Below are 13,109 nucleotides of genomic sequence, written 5' to 3'. Positions count from 1 at the left end.
GAAACAAGAAGTAAAACAGGTTGATCTGCAGTATAATTACAGTTGCAGTTATTAGCAATTGTCACTGACAATTACTAATATATTGGAAAACCAAAATACTTCCCACTCAGGTTATGTCTCTCTGTCCAGCAGCTGCTTTTCTAGACTCAGTTTGATAAGTAAGAGTTTGATGTAATGTGTGCTGTGCTGGTCCTGAGCCTCAAAGACTGTAAGAAGCAAGCAGAGGGAGAAAAACCATTTAGAAGCTGATTTGATCCTTAATAGCTGTGCAGACCCCATACAACCACATTAGACTAACACATTTAGTATTAAAAACATCATCTATTGCTGTGTCTGAATGTGTGTTATTGGCACTGTCAGTTTAGGCCTAAAGAGATATGTGTGTTAAATTAGGTGGTTTTATTTTTTAATGTAATGATTACATGCTTGTTAAAAGAGTCCATGTCCAACTTGTGGGATCTTTATCCCACATAAAAATGTATAAAACGACTTCAGGTGACTGTTGTCTAAGGAGCTTGGAAAGAACTGTTGTTGTTAATTGGCGCTACATAAACAACATTTAATAATTTAATAAAAAGCCAATGCTCATGTAAAGGTATTAAAACTATTTTTAAATGGCAGGCTTTTTTTTTGTTTGATTGTATGAAAGTGTACTTTTCATTTGATCTATGACCTCAGTAAACACTTTCCAGATCAGTTTATGGCCTCTATTGATCCACGGCCACTATTAAAATATGGTCCTTATTTGTATCACTTTGGACAATAAATCTCACGTACCGTGCTGACTCCATCCATCTCTGATATACAGTTTAACTGTGGTGTGTGCTTGGATGTGTATTTTTGTCAGCAGCAGTATCTTTGAAAATCCCACCATGAAAATGGTGCGTTGTTTAAACAGCACAGGTGCAACATCAGGAAAACTGAAATGCTCAAAGAAGAGACCGTTGTTATCATTGTATATTGACCATATAATGGTTTCAAATAAGTATAATAAGAACTGGTCAAAAATGAACTCCCCAGGTTGGGTGAACTCACTGAAATAGCTTTTATAAGAATAGTTCATTGTCTTCTTTTGATGATAGATAATTGATCAATATCAATTGTTTTTTAGCCTCTGACCCAGTGCAAAATGAGCCTGCGGGGGTCAGAGAGTTGCATGGGAACACGCGATTCTGGCACGGGAAAGACTACTGCAACTTTGTGCACAAGGACTGGATTCAGCTAGATAAGCCTTTCGATGGTAAGCACATCATTGATGGTCTCACTCTTGATGCAGGATGCTTTTCTTTAGGTCTGAACTTCCTGTTTCTGCTTCTTTAGATTTCATAGACAGGCACAAAACTCCCAGAATGCCTTGGCATGACATCGCCTCAGTGGTTCATGGGAAAGCAGCTCGGGATGTGGCCAGACACTTCATCCAGCGGTGGAATTTCACTAAGGTTGGGGGTCATGCTGCTGCTGCTTCAGTCTGAATAAAAATGACAGAACTGTGAAAGTTGTGATCAAAAATTATGTGATCCCTGGTTGAACTGACTTGCACTAAACAAAGTCTGCTTGATTTTCATGACTGTAGAAGAAAAAGTTGATGAGATCTCTTTTCTGTTGCATTACCAGCTTGTGAAGCCAAAGTACCGCTCCCTGTCATACCCATATCTGCTGCCCAAGTCTCACACCACTGCTGGAGAACAGCGATACCAAGTCCCCAACTGCATCCCCACCAAAGTACAGGTTAGTAGAGGTACTAACCCCCAAGTAGGCTATTTTGGGGTTGTTGTTATTTTTGCTGGCTTAGCTAATAGTCATCTGGTGTCAGTTATGTGCCTTAATCTTCGGTGAATTAATTAGTTTTACATTAATTGTAAAAAGTTGAAGCTACAAACATTGGTTTATATACTGTAATATACATTATTATGTAGTTTGTTGTGTCCGGATCAGCCGGTTTCTCACTTTTCAGACAGGAGCTTTATAATTATTAGGCCAGAACTTTGCCACTTGAACTGACGTGGCGTCCCCCAGAGCTCTGCCTTAGGTCCAATTATGTTTCTATTCAAGTCAATTCAGTTTTATGTATATAGCGCCAAATCACAACAGCAGTCGCCTCAAGGCGCTTCATATTGTACAGTAGATTGTACAATTGTACACGATTCCTTTTGCACACACATCCTTTCATTTCCATGAAGATAATATTCAGTGATTCATATCAAATAACCTTCGTAGAGTTTGACTGCATTGTCTTGTGGTCAGTTTAGGATCACATCAGTTGTGAATAAGATCTTTATTGTCCTTGCTTGGGGTTCTTCCCCAACTTAGAGGTAGAAATCCACTGTTTTCTGGCAGAGAACCAAGACCTCGTACTTGGAAACTGTACAAGGTCAGACTTGGAGGTGCTGACTCTCATTCCAGCTGCTTCACGTTCAACTGCAAAATACCTGCTGAAGATCACACTGAAATCAAACCAACAAAACATCATCTGAGATACAGTTCAGAGGTTCCCAAAACATAAAAAAGGAATGTTAAAAATGTTATAAATTTTCTACATAGTTATTTGTTTGTAATTTATTTGCTAACCCACATCAGGTTATTCAGCATTGAAAAATTGAGCAGAATAAAATCAAAATATGGGAATAAATGGGAATGCCAACTAGCTGATAACCAAATATAGAAACATGTTCACAAGGAACAGTTTCCAACTTTTTTGTAAAAGCTGAAATAAACATAAAAAGGTAATAAATCTTGTCTGTGAAGTTTCCTCTGAGTGACAGGAAACAGAGTCCTGTGACTTATTCCCATCGCTAATCTGTGTTCCCTCAGATCCTGCGCTCAGCTTCAGATTGGTCTGCTGGCATCAAATACCATGAAGAGTCCATCCACAATGCCTACGTCCACGTCATCAAGAACAGCCAGCACTTCATCTACATAGAGGTTTTCATTTTTACACATATAACTCCTTCCTGTAGTAGAAGTATAACAACAAAAGTAGAAATTGTTTCTAAACGCTGCAACATAGAAAGATACCAACTTGATTTTTAAAGCTTCAGCCTTATTTTGGCTTCATGTTCTTGCAGAATCAGGTCTGCGTATGCAGCATGAAGCTTTGATATCCATAGGAGCACTTCGCTTTTCTTCACTGTGCAGAAAATATTTGTGACCTTTGTACAGGATATAAGAATGTTTCTGTTTTTATCTCCCAGAATCAGTTCTTCATCAGCTGTGCCGACAACAAATATGTTTTCAACCAGATAGGAGACGCGATTGCAGAGCGCATCATTCGTGCGTACAGGTAAAACACAGATGCACACGCACACAGCGTAACGCTGAAAGAACACACAGTTTGTCGATGTTTGTGTGGCTGCTGTGTGTTTAGAGTAAAAACACTCCAATGGACTCGACACTCGCTCTGGTTTATTGTGACATTATTTCCTAGAAACACAGTGTTTGTGTTGCTCTGTGTACCTTCCACATGTTTAACAGATGAACTCGGTCTGACACAGTCAAAGAGCTCTTTGGATACTTTCCTTTTGGTTCTCCTCTCTGTGATGTTTTGCTGGCGGGAAGTTTATTCTATCCTGCAGAAACACAAACCTGCCCCGACGTCTCTGTGGCTTCAGTTTATAAACAGTCCAGGATGGGTTTTTGATGAACCTTCCAGCTTTAGTGGATGCATACGCAGGAAAACATGTGTAGCATAATTAATGCATAATTCATTTAAAGATCTTTAAAATGGCCACACTCTGAAGTTCAAATTCTTAATCAAATCTTTTTATTTACACTATAGCAGATGTGGGGTTTTTTTACCCGCATAGATACGTTTTTATCTGAGTTTATGCTTCACATCCGTTTTTGCACCAACTTCCTGGGCTCAAAGTCAAAGTTGTGCACAAGAACAATGTCCATTCTGGAAAATTCACGGACTGCTTGTTGTTGTACAGTTATTTAGAGGATTGTTTTGATTTTATAGTCATGTTTAGAAGGACTGAAGTACCTCTTCCTCCTCTCAAGTTACTGAGCTCGTTAAAATAGCCTTTAATGAGTGAAGCGCGAATATAACCCTCTACCAAACTATTGGATATTTCGGATGTTCTGGTCCTGGAGGCACTGATCTTTGTTTGATGGCATCTTGGATAAGGTTGCCAAACGGATGGACAGTTGATGGATGTTTAATCACCACCTGAAGTGTCAAGCCTGGTAGCGAACTCTGCAGTTGAGGGAAAAGCTGCCAATCATTGGATGTCATCAAATAAAGACAAACGAGTCTAAAATATTGTGAAAAGCTTCATAAATACACTGAAATGTTGTGATTTTCTATGTGTGATTTTTAGGGCGGGTAAAACGTATCGTGTTTATGTGGTGACGCCGCTGTTGCCGGGCTTTGAAGGAGACATCAACACTGGAGGCGGCAGCGCCATCCAGGCTGTCATGCACTTCAACTACAGGTGTGTGTGTGTTTGTAAGTAACAAAGAATGAGCCACGTTAAACCACTGCCACACCTTACCTTTTAACACACACACCTGTTAGATCTGCCGTGTGTGTGGGTGCTGTGTGCCTTCACTCCGTTCCTTTTTTTGTTGAAGCATTTTTTTCTCGCCCACATTCTTGAGTAAACAGGCAGCGCTTCCTGTTCAAACATGCTGACACACACAGAGCCTTGTGTTGTGTGGAATGTGGACTTGCTGCTAATCCTCCTCTGTCTCTCTGTCCCTGCAGGACCATGAACAGAGGAGACCACTCCATCATTTCCCAGCTCAAGAAAGAGAGTAAGTCAGCACTAACTGCAACACCCTGATGGTTACAGGGTGTCACGTAGCCGCTCTGGTTGGGACTATGAGCTCTCTTTGCACTGTATGCACTGTATTTTCCATCATTGTGTCACAGCCTTTAACATATGTAGGGTTAAGTTAATAAATTAGTTCTGAAAAAAGCAGTTTATTTACAGTCAGCTGAATCTTAGATAGACTTTTAATCTCAAATCCTGTTTATCGTGTATATTTGTGCAGTAATGCCTAAAGCTTGGTTTATACTTCTGCGGGAAATCTACGTCCTAACTTGTGTAGTAACCAGAAACTCCTTTTATCCCTAAAATGACACCGTCCATGCCATTCAAGTCATTGCAGCGCCGTGTTAAAATGGGATTCCAGTTACAGTGTAGATTGTTACAGTTACAGTAACTTCAGCAATGTTTTCCTGTAAATTGTAGTTGTAGCAATGAAGCTCTTACCTGAGTCAGTTTGAACATTTCGTAGTTCCCTCGCTCACTTCGGTTTCATTTGTATATCACCAACTCACTCGATAGTATTAGCCAGAGAAGCGCATCAGTCAGTTCCTTATGAGCAAACACTAGGTGACGGTGTGGATTTTCTGCTCTTTCTATACAATTTCAATGATCAAAACCCCCAAACTGCTAAAATACTGATGTGATTGTAACTGTGTGGTGTTTGCTTGCAGTGGGAGATAACTGGATAAACTACATCTCCATCGCTGGTCTGAGGACTCACACTGATCTGGAGGGGAAGCTCGTCACTGAGCTCATCTATGTCCACAGCAAGATGCTCATCGCGGACGACAACACCGTCGTCATCGGTGAGCAGCTTCAACTGAGTATAGGAATTAAATTCCACCCTGAACATGTATAATAGAGAAGCGAGAAATGAGAGCTGCAGAGTGAGACGTGTCAGAAGATTTTAGATGTTTTTAAAATGGTTCAAAACAAAGTCACGACTCAGTTTCCACAAGATAAGACCGTTTTCAAAGATGGAGAGAGATGAAATCAAACACCTGTTTCTGATGAGAGTTTGTCTTTTGTGCAGATTAGTGGAAGATGCTGTGCTTTACAGGAAGCTGATGATCTATTCGGTTTATAAGTTCATTTAAAGACGCGTGCTTCCACAACTCTGGTTTTATTTGGAAATTGCTATAAGAGTTTTAATAATTTAATTCAGAATTACAGAATTTCCAATAAATAGTATAATTTATACATTATTTTGATCACTGATGTCATAGTAGCTGTAAAAGACAATAAGTTTTCTTATTTTTGCAAATAAATGTTTGAAGTAAAAGACAAAAATGAGTGAATCTAAGGAAATTACTGAAGTGGATTCCTTAGATTTGACTTCTTGGTTTGTGTGTTATAAAATCATCAGGATCATTTCATGTAAACAACCAAACGCAGGGTATTACATTTTTGTTTGTTTGTTTTAATATTAAATGATGCTGTTTAAAAATGTTACCTTCTTACTGTGGACAGTTTCAGAGTTTCAGGCGCTTGAATTAAAATCTCGAGGTTTTTAGTTCAGGTTTTAAACCCACTGTGGGAGGGCACCACTTGTGGCCACAAGTGGCGTCATCTAAAGCCACTTTTTTATATATCGAGATATAAAATGAGACTGATGGGTTAATTTGGGAGGCAATGATTGAGTTTCTCAGATGTTTTCATAAGAAAGGCCCAGAGTGTTGTGTACGGATAATCTGAGAGTCGTTGACACCCGGACGGATGTGGTGGTGATGGGGAGGAGAGTTAGTACAGTAGATTTCAAAGGCAGAATTATCTGATAATGTGGTGACATCAGTATTATAAATATTGGTTGACAATGTGGGGAAGTGATGGTTAAAATAACAAAAATACTCGGCCAGAATAAAGAGATAATCTGAGGGAGCAGAACTTCCTCCTCCAAACTTCATCTCAAGATCTCTTTTCTGTGAATCATCTCTAAGCTTAGGTGACAGTTGGCAGTAACTCTTGACCACTGAACAGTGTCAGCATCCTATAATACTGTCAGGATATGTTGCTGATGTCTTGACTGTTTTGTTGCTGTTTGCATCGTAAGTAAATTTAGGAATAAATGCGTTTTTCTCTGTTTTTAAATGGAAAGTTGGTGCTTTTATTTTGCCCACACCCACAAAGACAAGTTTAAAAGAAAAACATTTCCCTAAAAAGCTGAATTAGCACAAGAAAGTAAAAGTAAACTTTTATTTAACAAAAACTCTCCTGTTGAATTAATTGTAATTAAGTCTTTTAGTGTCTCGTGGTAGTTTTAGTGAAATGTATTTGTTTAGCTGCAGGTCTTATGATTAGGATGTGATTCTAACATAAAGTGAAGTGAAAACCTCCAGTACAATCAAACTGGCTGTGAGAGAGCTGCAAACAGCCTGAACAGCAGAAACCTAAACAGTCTAAAATCCAGTGTTGCAGCGCCCCCTGCTGGTGCTTTCTGTCCCCTGACGCCTGGTTTGATCCTCGGTTTCTTCAGGTTCTGCCAACATCAACGACCGGAGCATGCTGGGAAAGCGGGACAGCGAGGTGGCGGTGATCGTGGAGGACTCGGAGATGGTGGACTCGGTGATGGACGGAGAGCCGTACAAGGCGGGAAAATACGCCCTGCAGCTCCGGCTCGAGTGCTTCAAGTACTGAAAAATGTGCAATTACACATTAGAAAGGCTTATTTGACAGAAACACTGATTATTTAATGATGATGATAACTGGAAACATACATTCTCAAATCAGCTGTCCAACGCTAACGTGGTGAAAGAATGGGAGGTTCAGTCCCAGCCTGAAGGAGCGTGTTTGAGGCAAAACCCTTCTTTCAGATTCATTTAATATTAGTGCATTACTGCTCTCTTAACCTCCTTGTTTTCTGACATGGATTCTGCTCTTCACCACCTCTCACTGGGTGCAGATTTCAAACTTCTCAGACTTTCAAACAGTCTCAGACTGCACACCTCTGCCAGTTTGGAAATTTCCCTTCACATCACGCACGACTTGAGTTTCTGCATCCATACTGACATCTAGATCCTGATTAGTTAGTTACATTGTTGTCTTTCAAAAAGAAAAAAAGAAACCAGAGAACAGATAAAGAGGTGTGATAGTGCAAACATCCACACAGTCACTGCTTCTTAATATGTGGTTCAATCCTTGAAATTAAACAATCCAGATGTGACTGAAGTGCAGCCTTTAAGCTTTAAGTTATGCTATATTGTATCCATTTTTATACATAGTCCTTATTTGCCTTTTAAATTCTTTTCAAGTTTGTCTCGAAGTAAATGTGTAATTTTTGTATGACTATTATATTCATTTTCTACCCTTTAAGTCTCTTGGTTGTTTAATGTTATGATGAAATGTAAAGATTTTAAAGCAGGTTGTTGCTCTGTTTTTACTTATTATATTGTTCAGTATATCTTTGTGTGTCTCACCCTCCTCCTGTGTCCATCAGGACGATCCTCGGCACTTACACAGATCCCACCATCGATGTTTCGGATCCAATCAGCGATCACTTCTACAAGGAGGTCTGGATGTCCACCAGCGCTCGCAACGCCTCCATCTACCAGCGAGTGAGTGTACTCCTTTGTATTCAGCTCAACTTTTTCTTTCTTTTTCTAAAATATATTTTTTACATGAGTTTTCTATTATTTAATGGATGATTTAGTCAATATTAAAACTACAAGCATATCAGCTGAAGGTAAAGCTGAACTTTTCCACTTGCTGTCACACAGTCATGGAGGAATACTATAACTACATAATCAATCATAGATCCTGAATAATGACATGAAAAAATTGCTCCAAACTCCTGTTTCTCTCCTGCTCCTCCAGGTTTTCCGCTGTCTGCCATCCAGCGACGTCCGTAACATAATGGAGTTGGAGGGCTACCTGGCCAAGGCCGGCCTGGACAAGGAGGACCCGGCTCGGGCTCAGGAGGAGCTGAAGAAGATCCGTGGCTTCCTCGTTCAGTTTCCTCTTCAGTTCCTGTCTGAACAAAACCTGCTTCCACCCATCGGCTCCAAGGAGGCTATGGTGCCCATGGAGGTCTGGACCTGAGGCAGAGGGGGCACGTCTGTGTTCGTTGAGTGGAAGGTGGATAGAAAACACTCTGACGCCATTCTGGAGGTCTGACGGGGCTCTGACCAAAAACAGATGAGGTCATGCTGGAGCTTTTTAAATGTTATGATCTCTGTTTCACATCATAGATTATAGCTCATGATTGCATGTTAAGAAGACAGCATCTCCCTGAGTTGAGACTCTCCACAAACACACAGACCGATGTCAAAAATGCTGACATGTTCACAGAGAGCAGAGACTGGAAAAATGAAGTAATCATAGATAAAATCATACATGAAGTTTAAATGATAAATAAATGTATTGACAACAGGCAATTTATGTGATTTAAATAGATTACCTGGCAGCCTCAACAGGCGTGCCACAGGAAAACAGGTGTGGTCAAAACCGTTTAAAATGGTTGTGTCACACAAGGAAATCACAGAAATCGGAGATTATTTAGAAACACCTACTAATTACTGTGATGAGCTTTAAGCTGCAGCTTTAGAGGAATGTCTGCCCTTAAGGCAGAAATATTTCTGGATACTCATGTCAATAAAGCAGGAACTAAAATGCGGTCAGTTCCCCAAATTTTGTCCAAGCAGGCTTTTGTGTGTTTGTTCAAACCCACATTTGTTTGAGTTACACTAATCTGAAAAAACTCTAATAAGCTCCAGTTTCTAAACGAATATACGAGACCACACCTGAACATACATCAAGCAGCCACAACATTAAACCTTCTGACAGGTGAATCACATCTTGTGAAAAAACAGTGCTTTGCTGAGAAGCTTTGAGTCCTGGCATCCCATCAAAAGATAGTTGCAGACTAAATGCATACACCCTTTTATGTTACCAACACTCCCTGACAGCAGCGGTCTCGTCCCAGCATGATGAAACATGACGCAAAACCTTCCCGGGAACACGATCTCCACCTAGAGGCCAAAACTTCTAAACTCCACTAAAATCTGGTCGACCATCAGCAGGATGAGCCAGAGCAGGCAGAGCAATCAATGCAGCCCACATTATTAAAGGACAGTCATTAGGGTCGGGCATGGACCTCAAGTCCTGGGCAGTTTTTGCTTTGTGGAGGAGACCACTGCTGTTGCAACGGGTGGTAGCATGTAGATGTGCATGAGCTTGGTCTGCAGAAATCGTGATACATACCAGGGCCCTGGGGCAGAATCTTTAATTGCATCAAAATTACAAATGTTATTCATTTAAACTGCCAGGACTTCTGTTCTCACATCCTGGGGTGACCACATTATGACTGTCCCCACTTTGTGACATCATACAGAGCCAATAGTGGAAACATTTTTATAAACGGAGGGTTTGGAGCAGTGTGAGTTTTGGGCTCAGCCATGTTTAACATGACTATCCACCATCTGATTTATGACAGAAGGTGGACAGACCTAAATGTTGTGGCTCTTTGGTGTGTGTTACTTTCTGTGTTTAGTAGCTCCAAAAACCAGAATTGACTCTTTGTTACAGACATACAGCAGTTTTGATTACAGCCTTGTAAACGTCACCTCCAGCATGGCGTCAGCTGTGATGTAACATCTATGAACCTAACCTTACAATGTTCAAAGACTGAGAGAGACTCCACAGCTTCCCAGAGCTCATATGTGCACACAGGTTGCTTCTGAACAGAAGCAACAGACATGGGCGTACAAACCAGCAACAGAGGGAGCGATGGACTCTACAGTGCCTGAAAATCTAGGCCTAGTGTTTACAGGAAAAAATGAAATTCCCCTGTCACCGTGAAGCTATTACTCTACCTTTTTTGTTTGTTTTTTAAGTACAGCTTGAGCCTCCGTTCTCTAACAACACTATGCAACGTCCAGCTCTGACTCTTCTGCTTTCAAAAGACACTAAATCGTTAAATCCAGCAGAGCAGAGGCGGGGATGAAGAGCCGGATCGAGCTGTCGGGCGTCTCTGCACATGTTTTCCTTTTAAACTTGTCTCATGTGGCTGCTTTTAATATTTATGTCAAACAGGAAATCAAACGTGCCAAAGATGACGGACTGTACGCTGATGTTAACACACATTCCTCATACTGTGGATTCTGCATGACTTAAGCCTCAAGTGACCTACGTTTATACCAGCTGTACTGATATAGCTCTATGTTGCTGGTTTCTAATTTCCTAATAATAATTTTCTGGAAACCACTACTGTAACTTGGTGATTGGGGGATTTAAATAATAATAAATATTTATTTATTACTTGTGTGTAATTGGGAACATTTTTCTAGATGTAATAAATTATTTTCATTGGTTGACTTTTAGAAAGACTCCAGTTATTGAGATCAATTCATACAACGTGTCACTATTTCCAGGAAACTATTAGGAAATTATAGACTTGTACAAAGCTATTTTATTTTGGAGAAGCATGCATGAAGAGTTTATTAAATTGCTGCATTTCCTTTTGTGTCAGAAAGCGGAAATTTCCCACAATGGCTAACTTTGCATTAAAAGGTAATACTGGTTTGTCACTGGTATAATGGATGTTTTATGTCCACCAGGGGGCGGTAGAACAACATGTTACCACTTTAGTAAGTTGTTGTGATGACTGTGTCTGCAAACTGTTGCCAGTTTAGACAAGCAGCAGGAATAAAGACACGTGACTGTCCATTACTGCGTTCACCTGCTGAATATCCATCAAATCTAATTCGGAAAGTTATGATGCCAAAGTCTGTCACTGTTCCAGATGGTGATTCCCAATGTTTGGTTGACTGAACGATTGAACTGTGGTGCTTGGATAGATCTCCCCTTGGTGAACTTGTGTGTGCAGCGTTGCTACCATGAGACACTGCAGTCACATGTTTTTGCTACCATGAAGTCAATCAAAGCTCTCTTATCTTAGATCAGGACGTCTGCCTGTGATACTTGTGATACTATTTGCATTCTGCCTTTTAGTCATTTTAAATTATCCGGTGTTAACAGTCATGGGGGATCTAAAAGAGTAGCTTCTGTCACATTTTCACAATCCTGAATCAACTATTCACCCCAAAAGTCAAACTTTCACTCTTTCAGCTGCATATTTGGTCTCCACCTACTCTAAGAATTGCCTCTTACAGTTCAGCTGCTACATGTAACACTATATTGATCGGCTACTTGGATAGTCTGTGTAGAGTTGAGGAGAATCCAACAAACAAAAGCCTTCAATGCTTGTGGCGTTCCTTTGAAATTGGATTAAGTGTTGGTCCTATTTGGAACAGAACTGCACTTTGGTGTAAAGTGCGACGAAGTCAGACCACAAGACTTTCATGATTTCATATTGACTTTGTGGACTTTGACTGATTTATGTCAAAATTTGGGTAAATATCACCGTGACCATGTCCATGTCAAAATAGACAATTTCAGTTTTAACCTTTTTATTGCTCAAATCAGCCCTAACTTCTGGTGATTAAAAGAGGACTTTTGTGGATGCAAACATGGCTTCACCTTGTGGAAAATATGTCTTTAAGTGCGTTATCAAGAAGATATTACACCAGCTTTGTCTTTGTACTTTGTTTCTGCTCCCCTCAAGTTGCCAAAAGATATTATTGCAGGTTTGGAATATTTACAGTTAAATACCTTCTGATTAACCAGATTCTGATGCATGAAGCCTCATGCATCAGAATCTTCTGATCTTCTAACACCTCTGGAACGCAGCATCACTATTAGTGTCTTCCTCGTTGGTCTGTTCCTCTGCATGATGCTGTTTTGTGCTGTAAATTTGAAATGTAAGGATCTTTACTGACTGCAGCTGACAGCATGACAGCAGCTCGTTGCCATTAAACCGTCACGGACAAACGTGTGAACTTTATAAGCTGAACAGTTTTCTTTAAAGCCATTGTTGAAGCTAATCGTGTGTCTGTCTGTAAGATAGACCTGATACTTTAATGTTGTTGGAAATTGGACCTTAAGTGTGCTCTTTCTGTTTAGTCTTCCTCTCTACCTCCCTGTGTTTCTACCTCCTGGTCCAGCGCTTTCTCAGCTCCTCACCTTTTCAGCTTTTGTGATATCAGATTAAATCTAAATCAGAAGCTTAAAATATAAAAGGCTGAGCTCAAATCAATCAACTTAAACACAGAAATATATCTGAAATCTGACTGTTTGCTCGTGTTCTTTGAATCTCAGCTTTTCTCTCGTCTGCCTTTGTTTTTGCTGTATCTCTATAAAAATGCACTATTTGCACAGTTTGTTTCTTTGTGGAAGCCCCTTAAAGTGATCTGCACATCATGTGTTGCTTTTTGAAATGATGGATTAAATAAATGAGGTGTTAACAAGTCATTGAAAAGCATCTGATCATGTTGTTCAGTGATT

The 13,109-nt window shown here is 40.1% G+C and overlaps 1 protein-coding gene across 4 annotated transcripts in view; it reads left to right on the top strand.

Moving 5' to 3' along the window:
• The window catches only part of LOC113029449 (phospholipase D1-like), a 51,510-nt gene extending 38,434 nt beyond the window's left edge, over positions 1–13,076 (top strand). For all 4 annotated transcript variants that reach the window (XM_026180309.2, XM_026180305.2, XM_026180307.2 and 1 more), the window contains exons 16-26: positions 1,112–1,240; positions 1,321–1,439; positions 1,615–1,728; positions 2,812–2,922; positions 3,192–3,280; positions 4,320–4,433; positions 4,706–4,755; positions 5,444–5,578; positions 7,246–7,399; positions 8,206–8,323; positions 8,583–13,076. In XM_026180309.2, coding sequence (XP_026036094.1) covers positions 1,112–1,240; positions 1,321–1,439; positions 1,615–1,728; positions 2,812–2,922; positions 3,192–3,280; positions 4,320–4,433; positions 4,706–4,755; positions 5,444–5,578; positions 7,246–7,399; positions 8,206–8,323; positions 8,583–8,807 — 1,358 coding nt within the window. In that variant the 3' untranslated portion in view covers positions 8,808–13,076. The remainder of the gene's footprint in view (positions 1–1,111; positions 1,241–1,320; positions 1,440–1,614; positions 1,729–2,811; positions 2,923–3,191; positions 3,281–4,319; positions 4,434–4,705; positions 4,756–5,443; positions 5,579–7,245; positions 7,400–8,205; positions 8,324–8,582) is intronic.
• The last annotated feature ends 33 nt before the right edge of the window (positions 13,077–13,109 follow it).

The sequence above is a fragment of the Astatotilapia calliptera genome, chromosome 9 (assembly GCF_964374335.1).
Source record: "Astatotilapia calliptera chromosome 9, fAstCal68.1, whole genome shotgun sequence".
Classification (NCBI taxonomy): Eukaryota; Metazoa; Chordata; class Actinopteri; order Cichliformes; family Cichlidae; genus Astatotilapia; species Astatotilapia calliptera.
The sequence above is the reverse complement of the archived record's forward strand: the minus strand, read 5'-3'. Positions and strand labels throughout refer to the sequence as shown.